The following is a 25,298-nucleotide window of genomic DNA, read 5'->3' as shown; positions in this document are numbered from 1 at the left end:
ATCAAGCCGGCGCTGGGAGGAGTTGCGGCGGCCATAGTGTTAGCTCCGATACTTAAGGAAGGGTTCTGTCACTACTTCTCTTTCTTTGGCCTTTGCGACGGAGACTCGAACTTGGATGAACTGGGTAATGAGGCCTCGTTCTTGGACGGGGCTGTCCGGACGATCGTACTCGAGACCGGGGAAAGACTGCATCTTCTGGGCCACTCTCTCAACAAGACACAGACCCAGCTGAAAATGATATCCCATGACTCGAATGAGAACTTCGAACTGTTCCGGGGACTTTTACGACATGTTCTAGGGGGGACGGATGACCAGCGTAAGGAGAAAAGCGCCTGCAAAATGTATAGATGGAACTCCCTCTACAGTCAGGCGCTTAAATACTCGACTGTGATTGCGAACCATTCAGCGACTTTCGACACCATCAGGGCCGAACTGATAGCGTTCAAAATGGCAGTGCATAATTACGGGTATATTCTGGACGACGCGCTTAGTTCGTTGACGCGTGGATACATCCCTGCAACTCTCGTCCCTCCGGAGGTGCTGACGAGTATCTTGGACAGAATTCAACTGGACAAGACGCAAGAAGCCATTCCTAGGACGGAGTTGATGACTTACTACGGGTTCGAGCTAGTGCAGTCGACAGTAATTACTGGGACGGGGATTAACGTTCTGATCAATATCCCCGTACATCACACGATGGGCCTGCACGATGTTTACCGGGCGACTCCCCTTCCCCAACCTGCAAACGGAGGATCAACGGCGACTCAGTACAAATTTGTGAATACTCATCTACTGGTGTCTGAGAGGCGGGATAACTTTGCGGAAATACCGGGCGAGGTGATTTCAGCCCACTGCAGTGGTAGTAATCGACTGAAGCTCTGCTTTCGGCCTTTTGCGATGTCCCGGAGCAGTGAGTCCTCTTGTCTGGCGAGTCTGTTCTTTGACTTGCCCACGAATGCGTTGAAGCTGTGCCCGCAGGAAGTGATTGTCTTACCGGAGATTCCTACGGCTACGTATCTCGACGATTCGACTTACTTGGTAATGTCACGGGACGACGATTATACCTTGTTCAATTACAGTAGAGGAGCGAAGGACAGGGGCGAACCTATAGCAGGTTGCCGAAGCTGCCTCCTACGACACAGTTGCGACGGAAGAATTGAAACACCAGATGGAGCCTTGGTGTTGGTACCGGATCCCCGAACCTGCCAATACGAGACTGGGTTGACCATCACGATTAGACAACATCCGTTGATTCAGAGTTTGTTCGCTACATTGGAGGAAGCTGAGAAGAATCTCCCGGGGGTTATGATACCGGAGATCCTAAAGGAGCAGGCAAGGAGTGAGATGGTCGAAGCACTCCGGCTGAACTTGGTCAAGTTACCCGAAGGATCGGTGGATGAAGAAACGATATCGGAGATAACGAAACCCTTCGCGGATGAAATTTTGCGCAGATATACCCCCTTTCATTGGCAAATGCTGCGGAACGGACCCGTACAGTTGGGAGTGGTGGTGTGGCTGTTAGTGACGGTGTTTGTGATATTAGTGTGTGTGTATTGGCGATGCTTTTCGAGGAAGGTACGACTGTTACGAGTGAATATGCGACGCCGACGGGGCGAAGAATTCGAGGATTCTTACTGTTGTGTACCCCCAGCTCGAGCCCGAGGGGTCCCCCCACCCCGATACGACCCACAGTTCGAGAGGGGACTTCCGAGACCCAACAGCTACCCCCAAGGGCCATCGAGTGGCGACGTGTTGAGTGGGCAAATATTCTTACCCCGCGAGTTCCCGAGGGCCCTTCGTTCGAGGACGTGAATCTCTCGAGAGTAACGGACATGAATGATACGACCAGCACTCCGCTGATGGGGAGAGGGATCAACTACATGAGGGGCAAGTGGAGAGGTACCTCCAAGCGTGGACCAAGAGTGGGGACCAGTGCGATAATAGATACCACCCTGTGAGGACGAGAGGCGGGCGAGGGTGAGTGTGAGGGAGAGGGAGAGGAGCCAGTCGACCGGCCGTGAGCGAAAACTTTTTAATTAAACTATTATATCCAGGTCCTGTGTATTCGGTGCTACTCACGTGGTTGTGTAACTCCACCTCCTAGCTATTTATAGTAACTTATGATTGAAGGAGGTTGGGCTATACTTTGAAGAGTAAAATTTTTTATATTAGTCGTTCCCCGAGTCAAGCGATGCTTGACCCCCCACTCATTAGTGCTATACTCTAGGAGCCTGTATCTTTTCTATTTCGGGGAAGTTGACTAAAGGGTTTGCGATTACACTAAGGTCTAAGATAGTCATACTAGGTGGTACAACTCCCTTATTCGGGAGAATAAGATAATAGGAGAGAAGACTGTAGAATATGTAATTCTATGATCTCATATAGCCGGAAAACGCAGATAGATACTTGAATTGATATCCGGATTATTAGTTATAAGTTACAGGCATGATGATATATACGTATCAATTAGGGGTTTTAAAAAAAGCGGTATTTGGCCCGAAGTGAGAAATCGAAACCAGGGACAGGACTTCGCCAATGTCCCTGGCCAGTTCATTTTGCTCGGCCGGAAGTTTTCCCCCATAATCTCTCAATTGATTTGCGAGCCACAACGCCTCCGTTGAATTCATCGGTACGGTCATCTCGCACTCTACTCCATACTTGAAGTAGACGATAGTGATGTCAGAGATGTGGCGGTGTGTGCCGAGGTATGCGGCCACTTTCATTAGCTTTATTCGCAAGGGGAGTTCTGTGGGCTGGTTCCTGCCCCAAAAGAAGGGGGTAGCGTTCTCCCCCTCCTCAAACTGAAGGGCCCAGACGAAATGAGATTGGGTGGCCATGTGTTTTACGGGAAATTCGGCTCTAAATAGGACAAAATGGGACTTTTTATGAGTTAAATGAAAAGTTTGGCTAAAAGAACAGGTTACAAAATATTCAAAACAAATTATTGAAAGTTTATACCAAAAATTACTCACGTTTAAAAGTAACTTGAATGTAGTAGATATGAAATAGGAATGATGCGCACAGCCCAAATAACGAACGTCCTATAATCCAGCAAATATTTGCAGTAAATATTTGTCGGAGACGAACGAATCGAAGCATGTGCATAATAGGGACCCAAAATGGTCGAAATTAAATACCAAGATGAGAATGATGAAGATATTTGAAATAATAAGAAAAGTTCAAGTAAAAGGGGATTTTGAATAAAACTATGTAGGTTTTGGATGCATTCCGGTAATAATTGCGACATGCCCTTCCCCTTTGTGGGGCCCCTCATGTTGCTGCCAATACTGGAGGTAAATAGCTTCCGATCCGTTTTGACCGTGTTTATTCCCCGCGACGTAATTCCATTTCGGGGGACTTAGGTCGGTCCGGTACTCGTATATATGTACCCCGAGCATTTCGGCGAGCAGGTGCATGTCGGAATCAATGACCCCACGTGATAGTAACGTCGCATTGGGATCGTGAAAAGGATAATAGAACGAATCCAAACGTCCTCGTTCACGCAATTGCTGATCCTCTAAGGTCCGTTGCAAGCGGTACGACTGTACTTTTCTCCCGGTAATAAGGTAATGTAGGCAATCCAATAAACAAGAAGAAAGAGTGCAAGCGCCTTCGATCGTAATGGGTTCGTGCGTGTTGACGTTGGCACTATCGCAGTCTTGGGTGGCGATAGGTTCTTTCCCGGCAACGAAGACAGGGACACGAGGTTTATGCGATCGATTTCCCTTTGCTTTCTTCACCGGCGTCATAATCGTCCGGCATATTCGTTCGCGAGTCTTGGACGATAAATGTCGCATAGGAACCTCGTCAGATAGGATCATCCGGGCTTCAATACATTTAATGCCCTCGAAACAGACATTTCGACAGACATCACGGAGGTCTCCCTCTATGAAATACTGCGATCGCGCTTCTTGGTGTAGATCGTTAGAGTTCCCCCGATGACTTAAGGTTGACCTATGTAAATTACGTAACACGGGGGTGACGTTAAGCTTGTGGAGAACGATTTTCCCATCTCGGCGTAGGTATCCATCCACGAGGGAATACTTCTTCGCTCTAAGGCAGAAGGCGGTTCTTTTGTTTCGGGCAAGGCCGGGGGGTATTTTCCGTCGTTCTTTCAGGGTAGCGTGGAGATATTGGGATATTTGGGTATATAATTCAAAATCCATGATAAAGATGATAAATCGAATAATATGTAATAAGATGAAGAAACCGTTTAGAACGCTACCGAATGACTGATTGGTAAATAATGAAATAGTTAAGTTAAGATTGAATTAAACTCGTGTTTAATTAAGTTCGTGGGATTAATCGCCCTCTTTAGTGAAAATAGTGAATGCAATAGCTCCCGCCAACCCCCCCCCCCCCCCCCAACTCGGGAACTATAAGGGCGAACTTTATGAAATTTAATGGAGTGATACTAGAGATGATTTGACCCGGGCATGCAAAGCGCCGGACCCGCTTGACCCCCTGGGGCCGAGTGATAACGGTTCCCGGAAGTGCAAATGGCCCCACCGGAAACCCTTAACTAATGATCCGATTGAGCTCATTTTTAAATATGTGGTAGCCCTGGATGAGGGAAGCTTAAGTTTGGAATTCCAGATCCCCAAGGTCACCCCGGCCCGATTTATGCCCTAAACAAACAAACCCCCACACGACTCCCGGAGGCTACTTCTCGACCCCCAATGACCCTAGGGAGCTGAAACTTGGAGGGATGGTAGATAGTGACATGGTCTATCGTATATTAGGATGATGACCCTACTGGGTGACAATGGCACGGGCTATTAGCACTTGGGAATATCACCCCTTTTAGGTGTTAATGGGCTATTTGCGAAAAATAATGCGCGAGGGCATATCGATTTCATGGCTTATATGTGTAGTATAACCCACCCCGGTAAAAAGGACCCCTATAGGTCTCAGCTCCCGGTTGACCTTTCTGGTGCTAATTGACCTTTCCCGGGAAAAGTGATAATGAACCTTAAAAGTGGGATAACTTGAGAAGTATTTGTCGGATATGGATGAAACTTGGTAGGTACGACCCCATGTGACCTCGAACCGATTATGGGAGACTTGACCCCGGGTGACCCCGGGTTGACCTTTACTTGACCTTTTGGAATTTTAGCCCCGAAACCCCTAAAATTAGCACCGGAAAGTAGCCCAAATCATATGTCTCGTAATCAGGGGAGTTAATAGAGATATGTTATTGATATTGGGTGACAATTTGCGTGCATAGGAAATTAGTTAGGCATTTCCTGGAATTCGATGGAATATCTTGGCTTAATGTATAGTGGTATATTGTTGGATTTAATACGAGTTAGTTAAATAAACATTGGGTTAAATTTTGACTTGGCGAATGAACTATTAATAGAAATGCGTCAATGGCACAGAAAAGTAGTCACATATTAATTTGGCAATATGACAGAGGGAATAGGGAATTAATTAACATAAATATTAGAAATGTACTGGATATTCCATTGGCTTCTGGGAGATGTTTTTTTTGGCTCAATTGGACACTAGTTGGGGGAATGGCTTAACCTGAAGGTCGATTAGGTTGAAATTTGAATAGGTTATGCATGGGAATTTTTGGATTATGATAATTAGGAAATTAAGTCCTTTGTGAATTTACCCTAAGTGTGGGAGACGGGAAAAGTTACGGGAAAGTTAAATAAAGTCCTTGGTAATGTTGATATGTAAATATAGCTTGGATTGAGTTGAAGTTGCATTTGCTATTTGTTTTGCATAGCTTTGATTGGCATTTGGAACCTGGCATTTAAATTAATGTGATCATGCCGAGTTTATGAACTGGAACGTTGCGTAGGAGGCATAAAGGTAAATGCTAAGACTTATAAGGGGATGGCATCTCTAACTAAAACTAAGGGTAAATAGACTTAAGGTACGAACGTTCCGGTCGACCTTTGCGACAAAAAGAGAACAAAAATTAGGAGAGACTAATCAAGTTGGTTAGAAAAAGTTACGAAAAACCTTAAAGGAACAACTTCGCGAAAGTTGTTAATTTATCGGGTAGGGTAATTTTTCTAAGTACTCTCAAGAAGAAAGTGAAACTCAGAGAGGCACCTCTGGAAGTTGATACTAGTGAAGTGTTGATAACTGTTAGAGGCAGTTAGTTAATTAATAATAATCGCAAACCCTTCTCCTTAATTGAACGAATAATTTTTATCTGGGCCAATTATAGGCCACTCTGTAGTTGGATTATATTTATCTCTTAATTCATTCTTATTATCGAAAAGTGTTGTTGCGAGCGATTATCGATTGACGAGAGAGGTACAGCCGGAAGAGCACCACAAAAGGGGCGAGCAACATAATACGATACAGACCGGCTATCCACCAAATTAACCCTTTTGGGATTGTGAACAGCACTGGTACTTGGTTGCCCCACCGACCCAGTGTAAAAGGGAAACATATATCGGCGACACGAAGTAGAGTGAAAGGTCGGCCTAGAGATATTGTGAATTCCACACGTTTACAGAAATGATTTTTCGTTTCTTAGCCAAAACTAATGTTGCATAGTATGGCATAGTAAGCAAACACAAAGCTACAATCTATTTTACATAGGATCCAAAATTTGAACGTTGCAGTTTTGCAACTCGTTGACAGGAACAAGTGAGGTTCGTTTCCAGGGGACAATATGAATTAATAAGATCAGCAAGAATGGCTAACATAAAGCTGGAACAATACTTTAAACAACAATTATAACTCGCAGAAGAGATCACTTAACAAAGAAATAGGGTAGAGAAACATAATATCAGAGAAACACCACAGAGAAACAACACAATGGCAATTTCGAGCAGGCAAATTTGGCACTGACACGCAAATAGCATCCATTTGGGCTATGTATTTCAGTTTTTGGTCTTTAACCAGACGTGGAAAACAAAAATGTATGTTTGATGTAAACTTTTCAATAAGGAGGAGGAGGGGTCTACAAAAGGAAACAATGCTGTCATCGGGAATCTCTCGTCTTTTGTATTTCACTTATTTAAGAACAGCTAAACTCTGCTCGGTGCATTCGAAATTTCATGTATAGGCCCCAACTGACCAGGGTTGCATTGGATACAAATCCATGTCTTCCACTTTGGTACTGTTCCGTATGTATGTAGTCAGTCCTAACTAGCGAATAAGAATTGTTGACTAGGATTTATCTTTGGCCGAAACTAAGGCTTCTACAAAGCGCCCACTCTTCGCCGGCACAAGTTAGACTTCATAAAAAGACTTGAAGGTATTTCCACCTGGGACTTAGTCAAGTTAGCGTCGCGCACTTTTTTTGAAGAATTGGTAGTCTCGCTGCTCGTCAATATTTGTATATATGAGCACAGTCCATATTGCTTGCAGAGTTGTGTCTTTGTTGCCAACGAAAGTTAAACGATCGAGAGTCGCAATTCTGCTTCCAATGACAAAGATTTGTCAAGGAAGCCACAACAAATACTTGGGCTCGGTAACGGAAACTGCTGTTGCTACTCCGGGAAAATCCTCTCCCAGTAATCGGTGACAATTAGCAGCTACATAATTTGATAGTGGGATTTGAACACGTCTAAATGTGTTGCCTTTATAGGAGTGGTTCAACCTGCTTACTTTTCAAACCGACAGCCGCTGCCATGTGCGGAAATCTGCTTCGTATAAGAAGTTTACTTCTCTTTGTCGATGTGAGACTGCCTCAAGGTTTTGAACTCATCTAGAAGATCCACAAAGTCTGATGTTATAATTTTCAAATGGTGGCTTTCAGTGTTTTTTACGGTGGCGAGGGCAAGAACATTCGCCGGCAGATCTTGCAGTTTATGAGCCATGAGCCACTCTGATTCATGCTCACCGAATTTTGATTTTCCTTTGTTGTGCAGATCCAAACTGTCGGTTAGTTTTTCGTCTACCAGTTCGAGGCACTTTAGCCTGAATTTTTTGTCACCTTTAATTATCCTTAAGTGAAATTTCTGATACAAGTTGACAATTTTCTTGTCTGTCACATCATGTCATTTGAATCACGCCATTCGAATTTCTCCCCTTAAAACTCAGAATTGAATTTTTTTTACATCATCTTAGCATTTTGATGGTTTTGTTTTTAAATTTTTTAAATAACGGAGGTGTCACTGCTGAATGAGGGAGATTGTTTCCGCTTCTTGTTAGCTAGAGAAGGAAACTTTGGGTCATACTCGTCGTCACTCATAGATATTCGTCTGTTCTCTGTCGTCAGCGTTGTAAAATAGGTAATTCTACCTAAACTTATATAGCCGGAAAACGCATGATTATATTTAAATTTCAAATCCGATTACTATTATAATAGGGGACTATACACGCAATAGGGAGTTTTAGTCAGTTTTTCGGGGCCATCAATATGTCGATGAATTCGGAGGCCAGGTCAACGAGTGACCCGACCTCGCCGATGTCGGCCGCCAACTTTTGTTGTCCCGGGCCGAGTTTTCGTGCCCACTTCTTAAGCTGGTTCATCAGCTCTCTCGCCACGGGGCTTCCTGGATTCAGTGACATGTAGTCTTCTTTTCCCTCGTGGATGTAAGTTATCCATAGGGGAAAGACGTCGGCGTCCCCCCGAACGTCCCCCAAGTAAGCGGCCGCGCGGATAGTTAGGACGCGCAGAGGAAATTCGTTCCTCTCGGGATGTTTGAACCAGAAGAATGGGTTGGATCGCGGCCAGACCCCCTCGAAGTTGACGATACGGCATGTTGACCAAATATGACGATACGGCATGTTGACGATACGGCATGTTGACCAAATATGACGATACGGCATGTTGATGTTGATCGGGGTTCTAAATAGGACAAGTACGGTTGTTTCTAAGTTAAGTGAAAAGATGGGCTAAAATACAGGTTGAAAAATATTCAAAACGTTTTATTGATAGTTTGTATCGGAAGTTTACTTCCGTTTTGAGTTAGCTGATTTCAGCGATGATTCAAAGATTAGAATGATTCGCACAGCTCAATTTCGAACGTGCCATAAGCTGGTAAATATTCGTAGTAAATATTTGCAAGAGTTGAACGAATCGAAGCATGTGCATAATGGATACACAAATTGGTCGAAATTAAATAACAGGATGAAAATGAGGTGGATATAGGTAATAATATGAATGGTGAATTCTAATGTGAATTTTGGGTAAAATTACGACATTTTCCAGTAATGAAATTCCGACGCATCCCAGTAATGATGGCTACATGTCCCTCCCCCTTATGGACCCCCTCAAGTTGTAGCCAGTATTGAACGTAGATAGCTTCCTCCCCGTTTTGGCCGTGTTTATTCCCCGCGCAGTAATTCCATTTAGGGGGACTTAGGTCGGTCCGATACTCGTGTATATGTACCCCAAGCATTTCGGCGAGCAGGTGCATGTCGGAATCGACGACCCCCCGGGATAGTAACGTTTTGCCGGGATCGTGATAAGGGTAATAGAAGGAGTTTAACCACTTTCGTTCGCGCGATTGCCGATCCTCTAAGGCCCGTTGCAGGCGGTACGACTTTACCTTTCTCCCGGTGATGAGGTAATGTACGCAATCCAGTAAACAGGAAGAAAGCGTGCAGGCACCTTCAAGTGTAATTGGTTCGTGGGTAAGGACGTTAGCGCTATCGCCGTCCTGGGTGCCGATAGGCTTCTTGCCGCCTACGAAGACAGGGACGCGAGGTTTATGCGAACGATTTCCCTTTGCTTTTTTCACCGGCGTCATATTCGTTCGCGTGTCTTGGCCGTTAAGTGCCGCATGGGGACCTCGTCGTATAAAACCATTCTTCTGCTCGTGCATTCGGAGCACTCGAAACAAACTTCTCGGCAGATTGCACGGAGGTTTCCTTCTATATAATACTTAGAACGTGCCTCCTGGTGTAATTCGTAGTAATTTCCATGGTGGTCCAACGCCGATTTATGTAAATTTCGCAACACGGGAGTAACGTTAAGTCCGTGTAGAACGATTTTCCCGTCTCGGCATACTGTACGATCGAGAATGGAAATTTTCTTTATCTTTAAGCGGAAAACTTTCCGTTGGTTACGGGAAAGCAGGCGGACAATATCATACTTCCCTTTGGAATCAGCTTGAAAGTATTGGAAAATTTTGGTATATGTTTCAAAATCCATGGTAGCTATGATGAATTGAATAATATGTAATACGCAACTTGATGTAATGATTAATTTAGTACGCAACTTGATGATCGACCGGTAAATATATTGTGAATTCCCCCAGTGTTTACAAGCACTATTGTCTCTTTCGATTCTTCCTCTACAGTGTATAGCAAGTATGTTTTGGCAGGTACAGGATCTTGCGCATGCACATCGCGAATTTATTTATTTTTATCTTTAAATTGCATTTTGTTGCAAATGGATTCGCAATCTCGGCTCTTTTCCACTTTTCCCCCACGTTTGAATTTCAGTTTTTAAAAACTACTGTTACGTCATAATCTAATGAAATTGTGAACAATTAAACAATTGTGAACACATTTGCTTTTCATAGCTTACATCGTAACATTACGCATTCAGCTATAATAACGCGTAAGACCCTTTGAAAATGGAAAATTTGGAATATGGGACGGTGGAGGAGAGTGGAAGAGCCCCAATCTCAAAATTGGATGAAAGAATGATTTTTTCTTGTTCATCTTAAATGTGCTTTTCCAAGGTTTGACTGGGCCATTCGGTATAGGTAATTGGAATACTGCTGTACAAATAAACAAGGCGCGACGCTGCTCATTTTATTGTTACAACCAAATGGAAAAGTTTGGCCGTTTCTCGGGATTTTTGAGCCAATCCCGTCGTTCGATACCTCGATACCATCACGAAGTCCATCGACGAGTTTTTTTTCCACGAATACAGTTCAGTTAGTCAAATAACACAAGAAAATCAGCCAATCAGGGAAGTTGTTTTAAACACTAAATTAAACAGTGGGTTTTAAACTTTGTATTAAACTTGTTTTGAATATATTAACTATTGTGAACACATTTGTTTTTCATAGCAACCTGCTTTGTTTCACATTGAAGCCTGCTGGAAAACTTTTCAAAAATTAGTCAACCCACGCCTTAGTTCCTTCCCACTCTTTGAAAGTAGTCGGAACAGAAAACTATATTAACTAAGTACGAAGTGGGACAAATATAGAGAAACGGGGGGTTGTAAGGTTGTTTGAATCATCGATTGAACTCGTGGTTTTATCTTCTGCTCAATCTTTTGTTTACCGAATGTTTGTTTTAATTGCTACAGCACTTCAAATGTTAACTCAGTTGTTTTTGTGAGCATTATCTAAGTGTAATAATGTAAATGCCTAAAGATTAATAGTGCCATATTGATAATTCAAAGTAATAAAATTTTTAAACATTCAGTTTTTCTGCATTAAAAAAGCCAGCGGTAACGTGTGCTTCGGAAGAGCTGAAAATTGTGGAATAATGTTCAATTACAGTATTTCTCAGCGCGCATTCTCTAATGCTCTTTCAAAGTGTTTCACATTGTGTCTGTAGACTTATACAATAGCATTGTTGAATATGCATTTAGTTAGAGCAACAATTTTGAGTTATCTCTATCAAAAATGAAATGAGTATAACTTGTTTGAAGTTGATTTAGGCAAAGCATTGTGCAGTATAATCTATTTCACTGCCTATCGATTCTTGTGAATTGCGTTTCTGAACTTTCAGTTTTTTGTTATCTTCAGAAATAGATTGTTACTATCGAAGAATTTAGCTTGATTTGAATTCATGGACCCGGGTGCAACTGGAGGCGGGGCTCATGCCCCTCCTCCGATGGGTCACCAACCCCCACCCCCACATCATCAGCCTCAGATGGGTGGGGCACAATCTGACGGCATCATAAGTGACCTTCGTCTGAGTGTGATTGACGTGCTACAGGACTATGGATGGTTCATTGTTTTGGGATGTGCAATCACTTATATTGTCTACAAGTAAGAGATTGTTTTTTTCATCTTCACAATGTAGAAAAAAGTCTTTATATTAAACAAGGTGTCTTCCATTATGGCCTGCAATGTGATATATTTTAATTTGTTTAGGACAGCTCCATGTACTTAGTTTTCCGAAAGTTACAAACTATTTTCTTTTTTTTTGTTTCAGCAAAATCACCGCCAACCTCAACACGCCTTCTCTGTCCAGAGGATCCAGTGGTGGAGGAAGTAACAGGTCCACTACTCCAGAAGACGCCGACAAGATATTGGAGAGACAAGAGAGAATTGCGGCTGCCAGAGCCAAAATGCAGGTCACTAACTTCTCATGATATTGTTTCTGATGATAAGAGAATCATGATAAGCAGTTCTAAGTACTAATGAGCAATCATAACAAAACAAGCCGATTGCTTTGCCAATAGCACAGAGTTTTCTTACCAATGTGATCAAACGCTTAAAATAATTTTTTGAATGTTTTTTTTCTGCAATTTTTTTTTGAAATGTTTTTAGCATCAAACTTACGGCTGAAGGACTTGCCCTAGGAGTGTTTTTGAGGCAGCTAGTTTTGCAAGGAAAACTCACCCTAAGTCATAGATCCTTCCAGCGCCTGGTAGTGTTCAGATTAATAAGTCGTGCCAAATATTTTCAGTAGAATCCTCGGGAACCCTAAAGGGACCACAAAGGTCTTGATTAGTTTGTACATCTTGGCTGAAATATCTACATTTCAATTGGACTCGTTTTCGAAATGTGGATTTAGGGGATTGATTCTCTTAGTCCACAAAGTACCACAAAGTGGTCCATTAGGCAATGATTCGGGGCGAGCGAGATTCACTGCTATCCACAATTCCGAAAGCCTACGTTGGTGGCAAGTATCCTTTATTGGTTACATGTCAGTATTTAGACAACCGCGTATTCAGACTGGTCAGTATTTAGACAAATACTGTTTCAACCAATCAGAATCGAGACAAAGAAGAAATTAATAAATAATTATTATTTATTTTGGATTATTTATGTCTTTTCTCGATTCTGATTGGTTCATACAGTATTTGTCTAAATACTGACCAGTATGAATACGCGGCTGTCTAAATACTGGCTGCACTCCTCCTTTATTGTACTATGTTGTTTGAACCTTTGAGTTAAATGCTTTTACGACTGAAATCTCTCTCACCCGCGATTGCAAGAAAATCCAGTTTTTATTAATTTCAATAAAGCGATAACAGATACAAAGGGTTACAATGAGTAGAAATTAACAACTCAATCAAAAAAGAAAAAGAGACCGACCGCGATCAATTTACTAATTACCTTCTGCAATTCAACCGCTCGTTAACACTCGCTCGAGCATCTGAATCATCTAATTACACCATCCCCTTAACTAACTCAGTTCGATTTGCTAAAGTTAATAGCGCCTGATTATTATTTCTAATCCCGCGATAACTGATGAGAACTAATTTTACTCTAGCTTAGAACTAATTGTTCTGCTTAAGGGTTTGCTGTTTGTTATCTTTTATTATGTTTTTGAGAGTCGTTGATCATAATAGTTCTGACTCTTCTATAAGTCCTGATGATTTTTTTTCAGGAAAAGTCCTAAAATGCTCTAATAACAAAAGAAGTGCATTCATACTGATGAATGCACACATGAATGTTCTAATTTGTATACCTGTAGGCATTGATGTGTGCATTTATCGGTATGATTTCACTTCTTTTTATTATTTCTAATCTCGCGATAACTGATGAGAACTAATTTTACTCTAGCTTAGAACTAATTGTTCTGCTTAAGGGTTTGCTGTTTGTTATCTTTTATTATGTTTTTGAGAGTCGTTGATCATAATAGTTCTGACTCTTCTATAAGTCCTGATGATTTTTTTCAGGAAAAGTCCTAAAAAGCTCTAATAACAAAAGAAGTGCATTCATACTGATGAATGCACACATGAATGTTCTAATTTGTATACCTGTAGGCATTGATGTGTGCATTTATCGGTATGATTTCACTTCTTTTTATTATTTCAAGCTCTATTTGGCTGAATTGGCAAGAAAAACGTGATTGCCTTCCAGTTTCAAAAGTGGAGTTCAATTTTTAGATTTCCGAGCGAAATAAAAAAAAACTTATCTTATGAATCTGTTTTCCTCAAATTGGGTTAGTTTTACCTCTTCCAATTTGTCTCTCCCAAAATTGGTCTTGAAATTCAAGTATAAGGCCATATTTTCTTCTCGAAAAACAAGTCAATTTTTTGTTTCTTTGTGTTCAGCGGCCGTTTTTCAAATACTTCTTGGCTATCTTTCTAATTGAGTTTTAGGTTTAGTTATGTCCGTCCTTGGTATTCGTCCCTTCAAGTCCTGGCTTTTACTTTGGCAATCTTGCAGACGTTCTTAACTATATGATTCCCGTGGCGACACTAGTCCTTAATGCCAAGTTTAAGTTAAAGCCAAGTATCTTTAACTGAATGGTACACATGTCAAATCCATTTTCACCACAAAACCAAGTTATTAAAAATGACTTAATTGCCAAAGAATTCATTTAATTATCCCAATAAGGCTCCGGGTCTAGGGGGATGTCCTTTTCAAAAGTAGCTAATTCGTTTCAAGTCTCTAAAATTCCCATCTATACTCTTTTTAATCACAGTCTTCTTGCAATTAAAGCAGTCATGTGAACGTAGTTAATCTATAAGGGATCGAAAAGCCATCTCCGGGGAGGTAAATAAATAAAATATATCCCGGCCATTCATACTATTTAGGAGGTTCAATTCTCGTGCCGTACTTACTTTACCGCCAGTTTCCTCTGAGACTTTTTTTGGTCCAATTGAGTTGTTAAAAATAGTGTAATTGTCATAGCTAAGATTGTCCCATTGTTTGCTCAATTTCACTTCTTATTCAATCATTTACTTCAATGTAGCAACTCGAAACTTTCTACTTATCTTCTGATTCATACCCCAAAAGTTTCTCACTATTTGTAAGTAAGGTGATCGCCTCCTATTTCCGAGGGTTAGGGCTGGGGGACAGGCTTTTTTTCTGGTGTTAATCCTGGGGTTATCCCAAAGTTCATTTAAAAGTCATCCCGGCTCACCAGAGGTCAATCTTCCATTTTAGAGCGAGAGTCTCATGGGGGTCCTCTCTACCGAGTTTCTTCCAAACCCTAATTGTCGTCCCAATTTATACCCTTTGTAAATTCCTTTTTTAATTTTACCGGGAATAGCTATTAACACCAGAAAGAGTTGCCGGAGGGATTTTTTCGCATGGTGTCTTTTTTCGAGGGGAGTATCGAGTGTCTATTGCCACCATAAAACCGATATGCCTTTGCTCTCTATTTTGCGCAAACTACCTGTTTCTGGTCTAGGGGTTGGATTTCCCAAATGCTAACACATTCCAGTCCAACCGCTGGATTTGTTTAGATTTAGCACATGATGCATCTTTCTACTACCTATCTATTCTGCGTTCTTTGGGGCCGAGAAGTGATTTTTGGAAGTCGGAGTGGGGAGTATTTACTTTGGGCATAACACCTGTACTTGGGGTCCAGGGGCTATAAACTTAAGCCCCCCTCATTTAGGTCTTACCATACTAATTTGTGGTTCTATTATCACTGCTCAGTACTGAGTTCAAATAGCCAAAATATTACGGAACCGTGATCATTTGCGCCAGGGGGTCCAGGTTTTTGCATGCCCGGGTCAAATCATCTCTTGTTTACGGTTAGGAGGTTCATAATGTTAACGTTCTTAATTCCTGTTTGGAAATAGGTAAAGAATAGACCAATCTTACTCCACTTGGGTTTTCTGCCATAGGCGTGGCTTTTGCTCTCGATCTCGATCTATTTTGGGTTCAAACTTTAGTTTGCTTAACTACTTAGCTTATTTATAAGTCAATTTCCAGCTACGTGCTCACAATTAGCCTAAAAATACTGCTGGCCATTATCAAGGTAATACTCTTCCAGTCGAATTCTTAATTTTCCGAAAGTCTACAAGAATCACCGATCCCACTCCAAGCACCTGTCAGGAACGACACGTTCCTTTCTGATAACTAGAAAAAAGACACAATTATCTATCTGCAACTAGAACAGTAAATGCCACTAGAACTTGAATACTGCAACTAACTCAATTTACTGTTCCAACCGATATAAAATGCACCAACTGTGTACCTTTTTTTAGCTGCTTACATCATTGTTATATACCAAGTATTTTCTTCTAACTGGAGAAGACAATTCGAAGTTCACTTTCTAAGAATTGGTCAGTTATGAAATTTAGCGGAAAAGGACCGTCGACTATGATCAAGATTGACCAGGACCCAAAAGACAAAAGTTATCATAGCACCCTTTTTTTGGGTTTTTGACAGCTTCTTTTTTTGACCCGAGTTCATTTACTAAGGTCAGAAATGTTGAAGATCCACGTCGTCGTTAGACATACATAGTCTTAGGTTGGTCATTGTCCAGGTTTCAATTAGTTAATCGCTCTAATGATTAGTATGATAATATCATGATAACATTATGATCGAAGACCTTCTTTATGATCGCAGACTAAACAGACTTTTTAATGGCCTTTGTCCGCTGTAAGAAAAATTGGAACTGGTTCGATCATTTGGTTTGTTTAATCTTAGTTTAATCTAAGTTTAAATGGCATTTTTTTTTCAAGAATACTAGTTGAGGCTTAGTTTTTGTTCAAAAACATTGGATTGATTCGTGTTTTGAAGAGTCAATGAACGTAGTGAAAACTCTTATGAAGGTCGTGATAATTTTTTTTTGCTTAGGCTCGAATTTGATTTTCTGTTTGATTTTTATTTATTTTTAAAGTTGAGATTATAAAAAATTGCAGAATATAAAAATTGCTAATTAATCTAGTGTTGTCATTTGGGTAGTTTCATAATGCTTGTGATTAGCAAATGTTATCAAATCGGAATGTAGAATTTTTTTTCGGATTAACAACTAATTTAACAAAATCAATTGAATCACTATGCAGCTGACATGCTCATTTTCATGAAGTTTCAAATTTAACTAATGGGGGGGGGGGTACAAGTTACTACAGGGTAGTTTCAGGTGGGACTTAAAAATTTGAAATGTTTTTTTTTATAAAAGCTGGTTTATCGGCTCAATTGATGTCTGCTCAAAGATGGTCGGCCTTGTTTGCTAATTTGTATTTCAAATGTCTTGCTTGGCATTTTTTGTGTATTTCAAATGTTCTTGCTTGGCATATCTCAAGTTTGAGATTTTCATTTCAATGGATAGACCAAATTTGAAAATTCCCCTCCATAAGTGGCTACGCCCAAACGAATGGATGGCGCTCGGTATAGTGAAATGGACGGTCCTCGGCTGGCCCTCGGAGTAGTGAAAGTTTTGATTTTTTTTCACCGTTTTTTGGCTTTTCTCGAAAATTAACCTCCAAAAACTGAGATTGCGGATTCAATTGAGATAAAAGGTAAAGGGAAGTTCCCCTGCATTAGCGTCTACTCGCATTTCTTTTAACACAAAAATTATTCTTCTCGGAAAAGTCGATTTTTTTGTTCTTCAATCAAAAAGCTATGATTCTCGGAAATACCTTCGAACTGATTTTGATCAGTTTTTGGACTTTTCTCGATAACTATCTTGTCAAATTTGATTTAGGTTTGATTGACACAACAGGTTGCTGGAAGCTTACCTTCAAGTTTCTTTTTGAAAAAATTTATGGCCTTAAAACAAGGGAAAGTTTTGAAACTTTGACCGTTTCTTGGAAGTTTTTTTACTCTACTCGAAAATTACCGTGCCAATTCTCGTGTTAATTTTTCAATGGAGAAACCCGATTTGGGGTGTTTTTTTTATTTTAGCAGCCACGACCTGCTTTTAGAAGAAGAAAATTACGGATATCGGAAAGTCTAGTTTTTGAACTTACGGATAGTTTTTGAAGTTAATTTTTCTCAAAAACTATCCTATCGAATCGGAGATAAAACTTTCAATCTTAAGAAGCGGTTGCGCAAATTTTTCCGGCAGAAGTGGATGCTCCATAATTTTCTTGTAAGAGAAAGCTTATGTTTGTGAGAAAATCTCTAAATTTTTCACTCTTCTCACTTATTTTATCAGAGAAACAACAAAGGTTTTGGGCAAAGTCCAATTTTTGAAATTACGCATTTCGTCCCGCATCAGAATAAAAAAGTCAAAAAATATCAAACCCGTACCTCCAGCTTTAGCTGGGCCCTAGGTGTTCTTCAGCGAGACATACGAAAATTTTGGTTCACCTAAGTTTTTTTCAATATTCATTTTTTTTCTACTTGAATTTTATGGTTGTATTGTATCGCATGTGGTGCGAAACTCTTCTTCATTTCTCTGTCAAAATATTGTCAACGATTAATAGTTCCAGAAAATCAAACAGCTTTAAGTCCATCTGTTTTTTTTTTATTTGCGTTCATTATTTCTTTTCCAACTCTGTTGGCTTTGTTTCGGAAAGTTTGGATATTCAATTTTATATCCGTTGTTTTGAATCAGACCGCGTTATATTTTAGGCTGAACTTGACAAAAAAGTTGAATTAGAAAAGGAGAAGCTCCGCGAAAAAGGAGAACAAGATCGAGAGAACAAAATCCAACAGTGGGAGAACCTGCAATCAGGAAAAGGATACTACTCCAAAATGAAATCACCTGCAACCGACGCTGATTCGACGAATGACGAGAAGTTGGAGGCGGAACTGAGGAGCAAAGTGGCCGCGAAGACTTTGGCGAACCCGAAAAGGCAGAGATGAACTTAATAACTATGAAGAATTTTTTGACCAGTGGCAAATAAGATGAATTCAATTTTGGAGATTTTTGTCACTTTAACACCGACGCTAGAATAGTTTGAGTTAGATCATGTTATTGTCAGCGAAATTTTTTATAAATATATTTTGGATTACAGAAATTTGTTTATTTAAAATTTTATCAGAATCGATAGTTCTTTTTGAAATTGCGCTCCATAGTTTTTTTGGAAATAAATTGCAAATCATTGGAAGTAGATTATACTGTCAGCGGTTAGAAGATCATCTCTGCTGAGAAGGGACTACAACCCTCTAATGGGTGGCTCTTCAGCTGGCTCGAGTGGCGATAGTTGCAGCTGGAGACCCGGAATGCGACGCATGGGTGGGGGAGGCGGGTGAGGTTAAAGAATGAACGACCTCCCACGCAATTTTGAGTCACTTAACAGCGCAGAAAATGGCAAACGATATGTTGGGCAATTCTCAAGGATTGCATTGGAGAACAGTTAAAAAAACTTTTTGAATGCAATTCTTATTGCCGAACATTCGAAGGAGTTCGTGCTGCAATGATGTGGTGGCTCGAAGAGGTCGTTCAAAGTTTTCATCCCGTTGACATTTCCTTATTGGGCAGTTATTGGAGCGAAGGCGAATGACGTCATGATTTGCAAACTACGACATGTAGCCAATAGTGACTGACAAAAACTTCCTCTAAATGTGCCAAAATTATGAATATTAGTTAGTTAATGACTTGGTTTCATGTGATTTGCAATTATATACTCATTAAGTGAGGAATGTATGTAAAACTAAATATTTTTTGATAAAATTGAAAAGATAAAAATATATACTTTATATTGAAATTGTGACTAATAAGAAACATGGAACTAAGTGTCAACCAATTTGTTCATCCTTCAAAACGGATAGCGAACTAAACTACAAATTATATTGTTTAGATCTAGGTTTGTAAAATTATTATATTGTATGGTGTCTGCTGCTTAAACGTTGTCGTTTTTATTTTGATCTTTGGTTTTGTAAACTCATGGTGAAAATTTAAAAAATAATAAAATTTCAGCTGTTTTTTACATAATACTCCTATCAAAATTTCAATGTTAGCTGTGAGGGTAGTTTCTGAAAAGTGAAGTATAATTCAAACCTTCCAGGAGGATTGCTTTCAATGGGATTTTTTGTTTGTTTTTATGCCGGTTTATCACTTGGGTTCCATTGTTTTTTACTTCCATTAGCTAAATACTAAAAAGCTACTCTTGAAAATATTTTCTAAATTTCTACTGAAAATCAAATTGCTTGCAGATAAGCAATTTACTTTCAGAAAAATCAGATCATGCCCTAATACAAAAGTGTACAATATGTTTCTGTGGGGCAGGGTGAAAAAAAGTTTTTGTTGAAAAAATCAATAAACAGCGTTTTTAATAGAAAACATGTTTTATTGTTTTTTTTCTTCAGTTCGCGTGAAACAAATGCAAGTTTTCCTCATTTCTAGCCTCCATTTGGTTTCTTAACTTTCCATAAGTAACTACCATTATAGTAAGACTTTCAAGTTGAGTGTGTTCTACGAAAGCAATCTCATTTCATTATCAACTCAAGTTATTCCTGCTAAATTAATTCATCATGACTTGTCAATCTTATGTCAGCGTTGGAGTGCTAGACTTTCGCATTGCTTACACGATTGGTGAAATTTTGAGGTAGACTTTTTTTGTTATTCACGTCGTACCAAATTGTAACTAAGTATCATGGATGCAACTAAGCCTCATCACTAACTAGTATGATTTCGTTTTTTTAATGAGATTAAGCTAACTGATGGGGGAGTACCAATCTTGTGGACTGAACCTTCTTCCAGACGAGTTTATCCATGGGATATGTGAAGAGGGCAGTTATTCATCTCTTAAAAACAATGAAAAACGTGCGTATTTTTATTTAACTTTGTTTTATTCCGGATTACCCACCTCAGAAAAAAAAAATATCCCGAAATCTGAGGTAGATGATAGTGTGGCTCTTGGTTTGGAACATGTTTTTTAGTTTAAGAAAAAATTTGGTCTACAAAACATTTAATTTATCTATATCTAATTTATGTGCAACCTGTTGTTCATTATGGTGTTTTGGCATATCTATCTACAAACAAAACATAATTTGCCGTTAATGGCACGTGTTATTTTAATGAACTACTTAGTTTTGTCCCATCTTGATTGTAGTGGAGTATTTTTAAGTAGATTACAACAAAAAGTTATCGATCGTTTGAATCGTCAATTAAACTAGGGAGTAAATTTTTGCTTCGTAGGAAAAAAGTTAGAAAAATGTGATGTACTTTTGAAAAACAAAATACTTCCTGTAGAATATTTATAACAAAATGTTGATTGCCGAAAAACTTTATTATGTTTACTGAAAACACAAATCCTTTCACTGAAGAAATTATGCAAAAACATAAAATGATTAAACAAAAGAACGGAAAATTAAGAATTGGACAGGTTTATGGAAATTAATCATCCAATTTTTTGTTGCTAGAATATATACCAAGAAACGAATTGGCTTACTTGAAATCACTAAAAATTGATAACCTTTATCTTAATTGAAGCAACCTGATAGCTAATAATTAAACTAGGTTTGGAGGGTTTAAAAAATATGGCATTAAGAGGACCCGGATTTTGTCGCTAGATCTCAATTGGTTTTAAACAGGATTCAAGAGAGTCAACTGATAACTAGATTAGTGTATTGGTTAACTTATAATTGAAACGCAAGAGTAACAAAAATGTGCGTAAAAGATTTTTGGCTAAAAATGTCATGGCTTAAGTGTATTTGAAATCACACTGAAGATTTGTTAATGGTTGAATTTGTTTGCACTGAAAGACAAATAAGAAAATTAGTTCTCATTTCAAACCTCTTTTTTTTTCTTTTAATTGGTCTCATTGGGGCAGTACAACAATACCGAAGCACAACAGTGCCGGAAAAGCAACTGTTTAACAGTGCCAAAAATTATTTTGAATACCGTTTGACTCATCCCAAACCTCTGACAAGTAAATAGTTCAAATGGCCGAAAGTTTAAAAGTCAAAAATGGCCATTTTAATTGATGCCGATTGTTAAAAAAATTCCCAAGCGCAGCGTCATAAAATTTTCTGAAAAAGCAATTAGCAGAATGGGTCCAAAAGCAGAAAAACAAAAGTTTTAAGTTGTTTTGATTTATACGGGCTATGTGATACCAAACAAATAGAATTGTCAACAATACCAAGAAAAAGAACAAATTATACATAAATTGAATAAATTCGTCAATTTTTCTTTGTGAATATCGACAAGTTTACTCAAATTGTGCATAATATTTTCGTTTCTTTTGTAATATTGACAATTCTTATACTTATTTTACCAATAAATTTATAAAAATTGATTCTCTTCTTTTTTCCTGCCCTTGGACCCATTCTGTTTTAGACCAATTTGCTTATTTTTTGGCCACCCAAATTTTCTCGGTTTCGCTCTAAAAACCAAACAGTATTCAAACAAGGTGGGTATGCACAAGTACGAAAATGAGTACGTCGCCCGTTGGGGCGCTAAGGACGCGTCGTCGCTTCGCGGCGATAGCCATCTCCAACTTTTGTAAAAGAGTCCTCTCTATTGGCAAGTTCGCAACACGTTGATGCGACTGCGGTGGTTACTATTGTGCTGTTTAGCTTTCTGCTATCTAATTAGCAGATGAATAATTTAAATTTGTTGGCTTACAATTGACCAATCAGAAACCGACTTGAATAATTTTGGTCAAAAGGGACTTAATTTTTATTTTGGAACAAATGAATCTTGGTACGACTTGGACTTCACCTTCAAGCAAATTGCCAGCAATTCGCAAACAGAATTCAAAGTTCGGGACCCCTAACAGATACGACGGCGGCCTTCAATAGTGTCGAAGTACAACAGTGCCGAAAATGAAAATGTGCTAAACAGTGCTTAAAATGTCCTCAATTTTTGGCACTGTTGAACACATTTTCACTTTTGGCAATGTTGTACTTCGCCACTGTTGAACGCCCCTGTCTTATTTGTTTTGCGGTTCAAATGATCACACTGTTAATTAAGCTTCTGCTTTGATTGAAACCGCTGAGATTGCTTTTCGCTGATAATATTTTCAACCAATCAGATTCGACCATCAAAGACCTTTTTTAGTTGCTAAGCATGGTAGATATTGTTCAGCAATTTTAAACTTTCTGTTTTTGTCTAACTTTGGAAGAAGCAAACAGTATTTTTCTGACCGCGTCAATTTTTACTGCCGTAAAGTTTGCTGATTAAATACATTCTATCGCATCAGAGATAGTAAATGAAGACTTAACTATTAATTACATTTTTTAAGTCTCTCATATTAATTAAATAGCTGCCGAAAAGACAAAAAGTGAATAAACTGAGTGCAGGTATCAATAATGTTTTCTATGATTTACTGGTCTGATTCTGACAAAGACAAGTATAATATATAGTTTTCAAATTATCTGGTCGGTAGCTCAAATATAATCAATATTTCGGCCAAATTTTCAACCAAAAATGACTTTAATTGAGTGCTAACTGTGTTAAAAATTATCACATTGTTTTGAAAGCGTTTTGATTCAATATTCCAATTCGACCAACCGATTCTAAAAAATCCTTGAAGTCATACGGCAAAATTGCATAATCCAAATTGTACATCACTTTACCCAGAAACCACAGCTGAGAATCAATGATTTTATCAAAGTACTTTTTGACAATGGATGAAGTTTTGCTTGGTTTTATAACAGGAAGTGTCGCATTGCGAAATAGGAAACTGTATTTTGGGTACACTTGTTTGAGGTGTTCCTCAAGATGCTCAAACATGACCACGTCTCTCCAAACGGCACTGCATGGCTTACAGTTCTCAGAAACTTGAGACTCCCAATGCCAAACAGTCCATCGAGAAGTTTTCACCTAAAATGATTTCCAGTTCCATTAGGAAAATGAATAAGAAACACGTGCAATTAAAAAAATAGAAACATGAAATAGAAATATAAATACGAAAAACGTGCAATAAATAAAATGAAACAGGAAACATGAATTCGAAAAACGTGAATATATATTTATCCTCAAAACATCGGTATACTTAAACACATTTTTCAAATACTTACTGAAAGATATTTTCTGCAATAATCGCCCTTTATCCTCAAGTAGAGAATAGTATTACGTATTTTTCCCTCAGAAGTCGGAAAAGATAAACTGGGTTTAGATAGACAAAGAGTGAAGAGAGTAAAAATTGCTAAGAAAATCACCAGAACTAATATGGTGCACTTTTTTCTCTGAAATTCTCAATAAAAATTTCATCCCAAAAATGAGTCATTTTGGTTTTTTTAATTAATTAAGAATCACGCTGAAACTACTTTGTTAAATGATGAGAAAATTATATCACAAGGAGCCTCTTAGACAGTCAAACAAATTTCTAGAAGGGTTAAATCTTTAAAAATTTGCGCAAACTGTTCAAAATTTGTTTCAAGCAAAATATTTGGGTTTTATATAGTAAAAATCACATTTATTACCTAGCAAACATAGCCAACTGACAGTTGGAAAAAAGTAATGAACGCCAGGAAACTACAAAAAAAAGACTTTTTTTTCAAAAATTTTCAATTTTTGAATTTCGAATAAAAAATTAGATGGCTTTAAAGCTCTTTGAAATTCTAGAACAATTTATAATGGGCAATTTTTTGTTAAAATTAACCCAATTTGAGAAAACTGAATCAAAAGGTAAAACTTTTATTTCGCTGGGAAATCTGATAACTAATTTTCATTTTAAAAAGTAGAAGTCGATCAGGTTTTTCGTGACTTTTACATTTTTGCTATTCGATAGTGGAGTTTGTCTTCCTTTTCACAAAAGAAATGCACTGAGCCTAAAATAACTGACAAGTCAAATCGCGAAAAATCAAAAATGAGCGTGAACAAATTTTAAAAAATTTTCCTGAGCCAAAAACAAAAAAATCAGCAAGACCTATATAAGAGTCTTCACTACGTTCATTACTCTTAAACATAATTGTTTTCTCTTATTCGGGTTTTTCGGGAGAGTTAACCTTTCTAAAACTTTATTGGGCTTTGTTAGAGGTTTCCTGTGATATAAGTTTCTAAGTAGCTTCAGCGTAACTCTTGATTAACTAAAAAAAAGCCAAAATGACTCATTTTTGGAGTAAAATTTTGGCTGACAATTTCTGAGAACAAAGTGCACCATAATAATGCTGGTCAATTTTCAAGCAACTGTTTTTTTATTCATTTTTTGTTTAAATTACCTCAATTCGAGAAAAACGCGTTTGCAATTTTAAATTTTGTTGTTAAGTCTCAGCTTTCTACAGTGCTGATTTAAATTTACCAGGCAAAACAAGTCTTTGTATTTTGTGTTTGGATACAAATAAGCAAATAAGCTATAATTAAGCTCAAGTAACTTGAAAGTTCAAAAATTTTATGCTACTTTTGCTTACTTATAAGTAGCTTTAAAAGCTGTTTTAAAAAGCTAGCCCACTCTGTTTCAAAAACCTAGGCCACTGAAAATCGGAAACGTTTTAAAGAATCACTGACATTGCGCAAAAGATGATTGTTTTTTTTTTGCAAACATTTTCACATTAAAAAAATTAAAAACAAAGAGCTCGATAACGCTTTACTTTGAACGACTGACACTTTGGAAAATTTAATATGAATGTTGAGAAATTGGATCAGTCGATAGGTGAAATTTTTAATCGTAGGGAAAAATAGAAATTGCTACATTTTTCGAACTTAACAGACATTCG

The 25,298-nt window shown here is 38.7% G+C and overlaps 2 protein-coding genes across 2 annotated transcripts in view; both read left to right on the top strand.

The window, feature by feature from the left end:
* LOC134850944 (centrosomal protein of 164 kDa-like) overlaps positions 1 to 25,298 on the top strand; it is a 556,693-nt gene that overhangs the window by 408,370 nt on the left and 123,025 nt on the right. The window lies entirely within an intron of this gene.
* Positions 11,674 to 18,557, top strand: LOC134851912 (selenoprotein S-like). The gene is made up of 3 exons (XM_063868187.1): positions 11,674 to 11,876; positions 12,043 to 12,184; positions 18,324 to 18,557. Exons 1-3 carry the CDS (start codon positions 11,674 to 11,676, stop codon positions 18,555 to 18,557), a joined length of 579 nt encoding a protein of 192 aa, XP_063724257.1.

This window comes from Symsagittifera roscoffensis, chromosome 7 (assembly GCF_963678635.1).
Source record: "Symsagittifera roscoffensis chromosome 7, txSymRosc1.1, whole genome shotgun sequence".
Lineage (NCBI taxonomy): Eukaryota > Metazoa > Xenacoelomorpha > Acoela > Convolutidae > Symsagittifera > Symsagittifera roscoffensis.
This window is presented reverse-complemented; position numbering and strand designations above follow the sequence as displayed.

What these genes read in the sequence shown, in the direction of transcription:
- LOC134851912 (XM_063868187.1), top strand. Translation starts at nt 11,674, where the DNA reads ATGGACCCGGGTGCAACTGGAGGCGGGGCTCATGCCCCTCCTCCGATG. An exon ending in ATCACTTATATTGTCTACAA is followed by an intron (nt 11,877 to 12,042) that starts GTAAGAGATTGT and finishes TTTTTGTTTCAG; the next exon opens with CAAAATCACCGCCAACCTCA. An exon ending in CTGCCAGAGCCAAAATGCAG is followed by an intron (nt 12,185 to 18,323) that starts GTCACTAACTTC and finishes GTTATATTTTAG; the next exon opens with GCTGAACTTGACAAAAAAGT.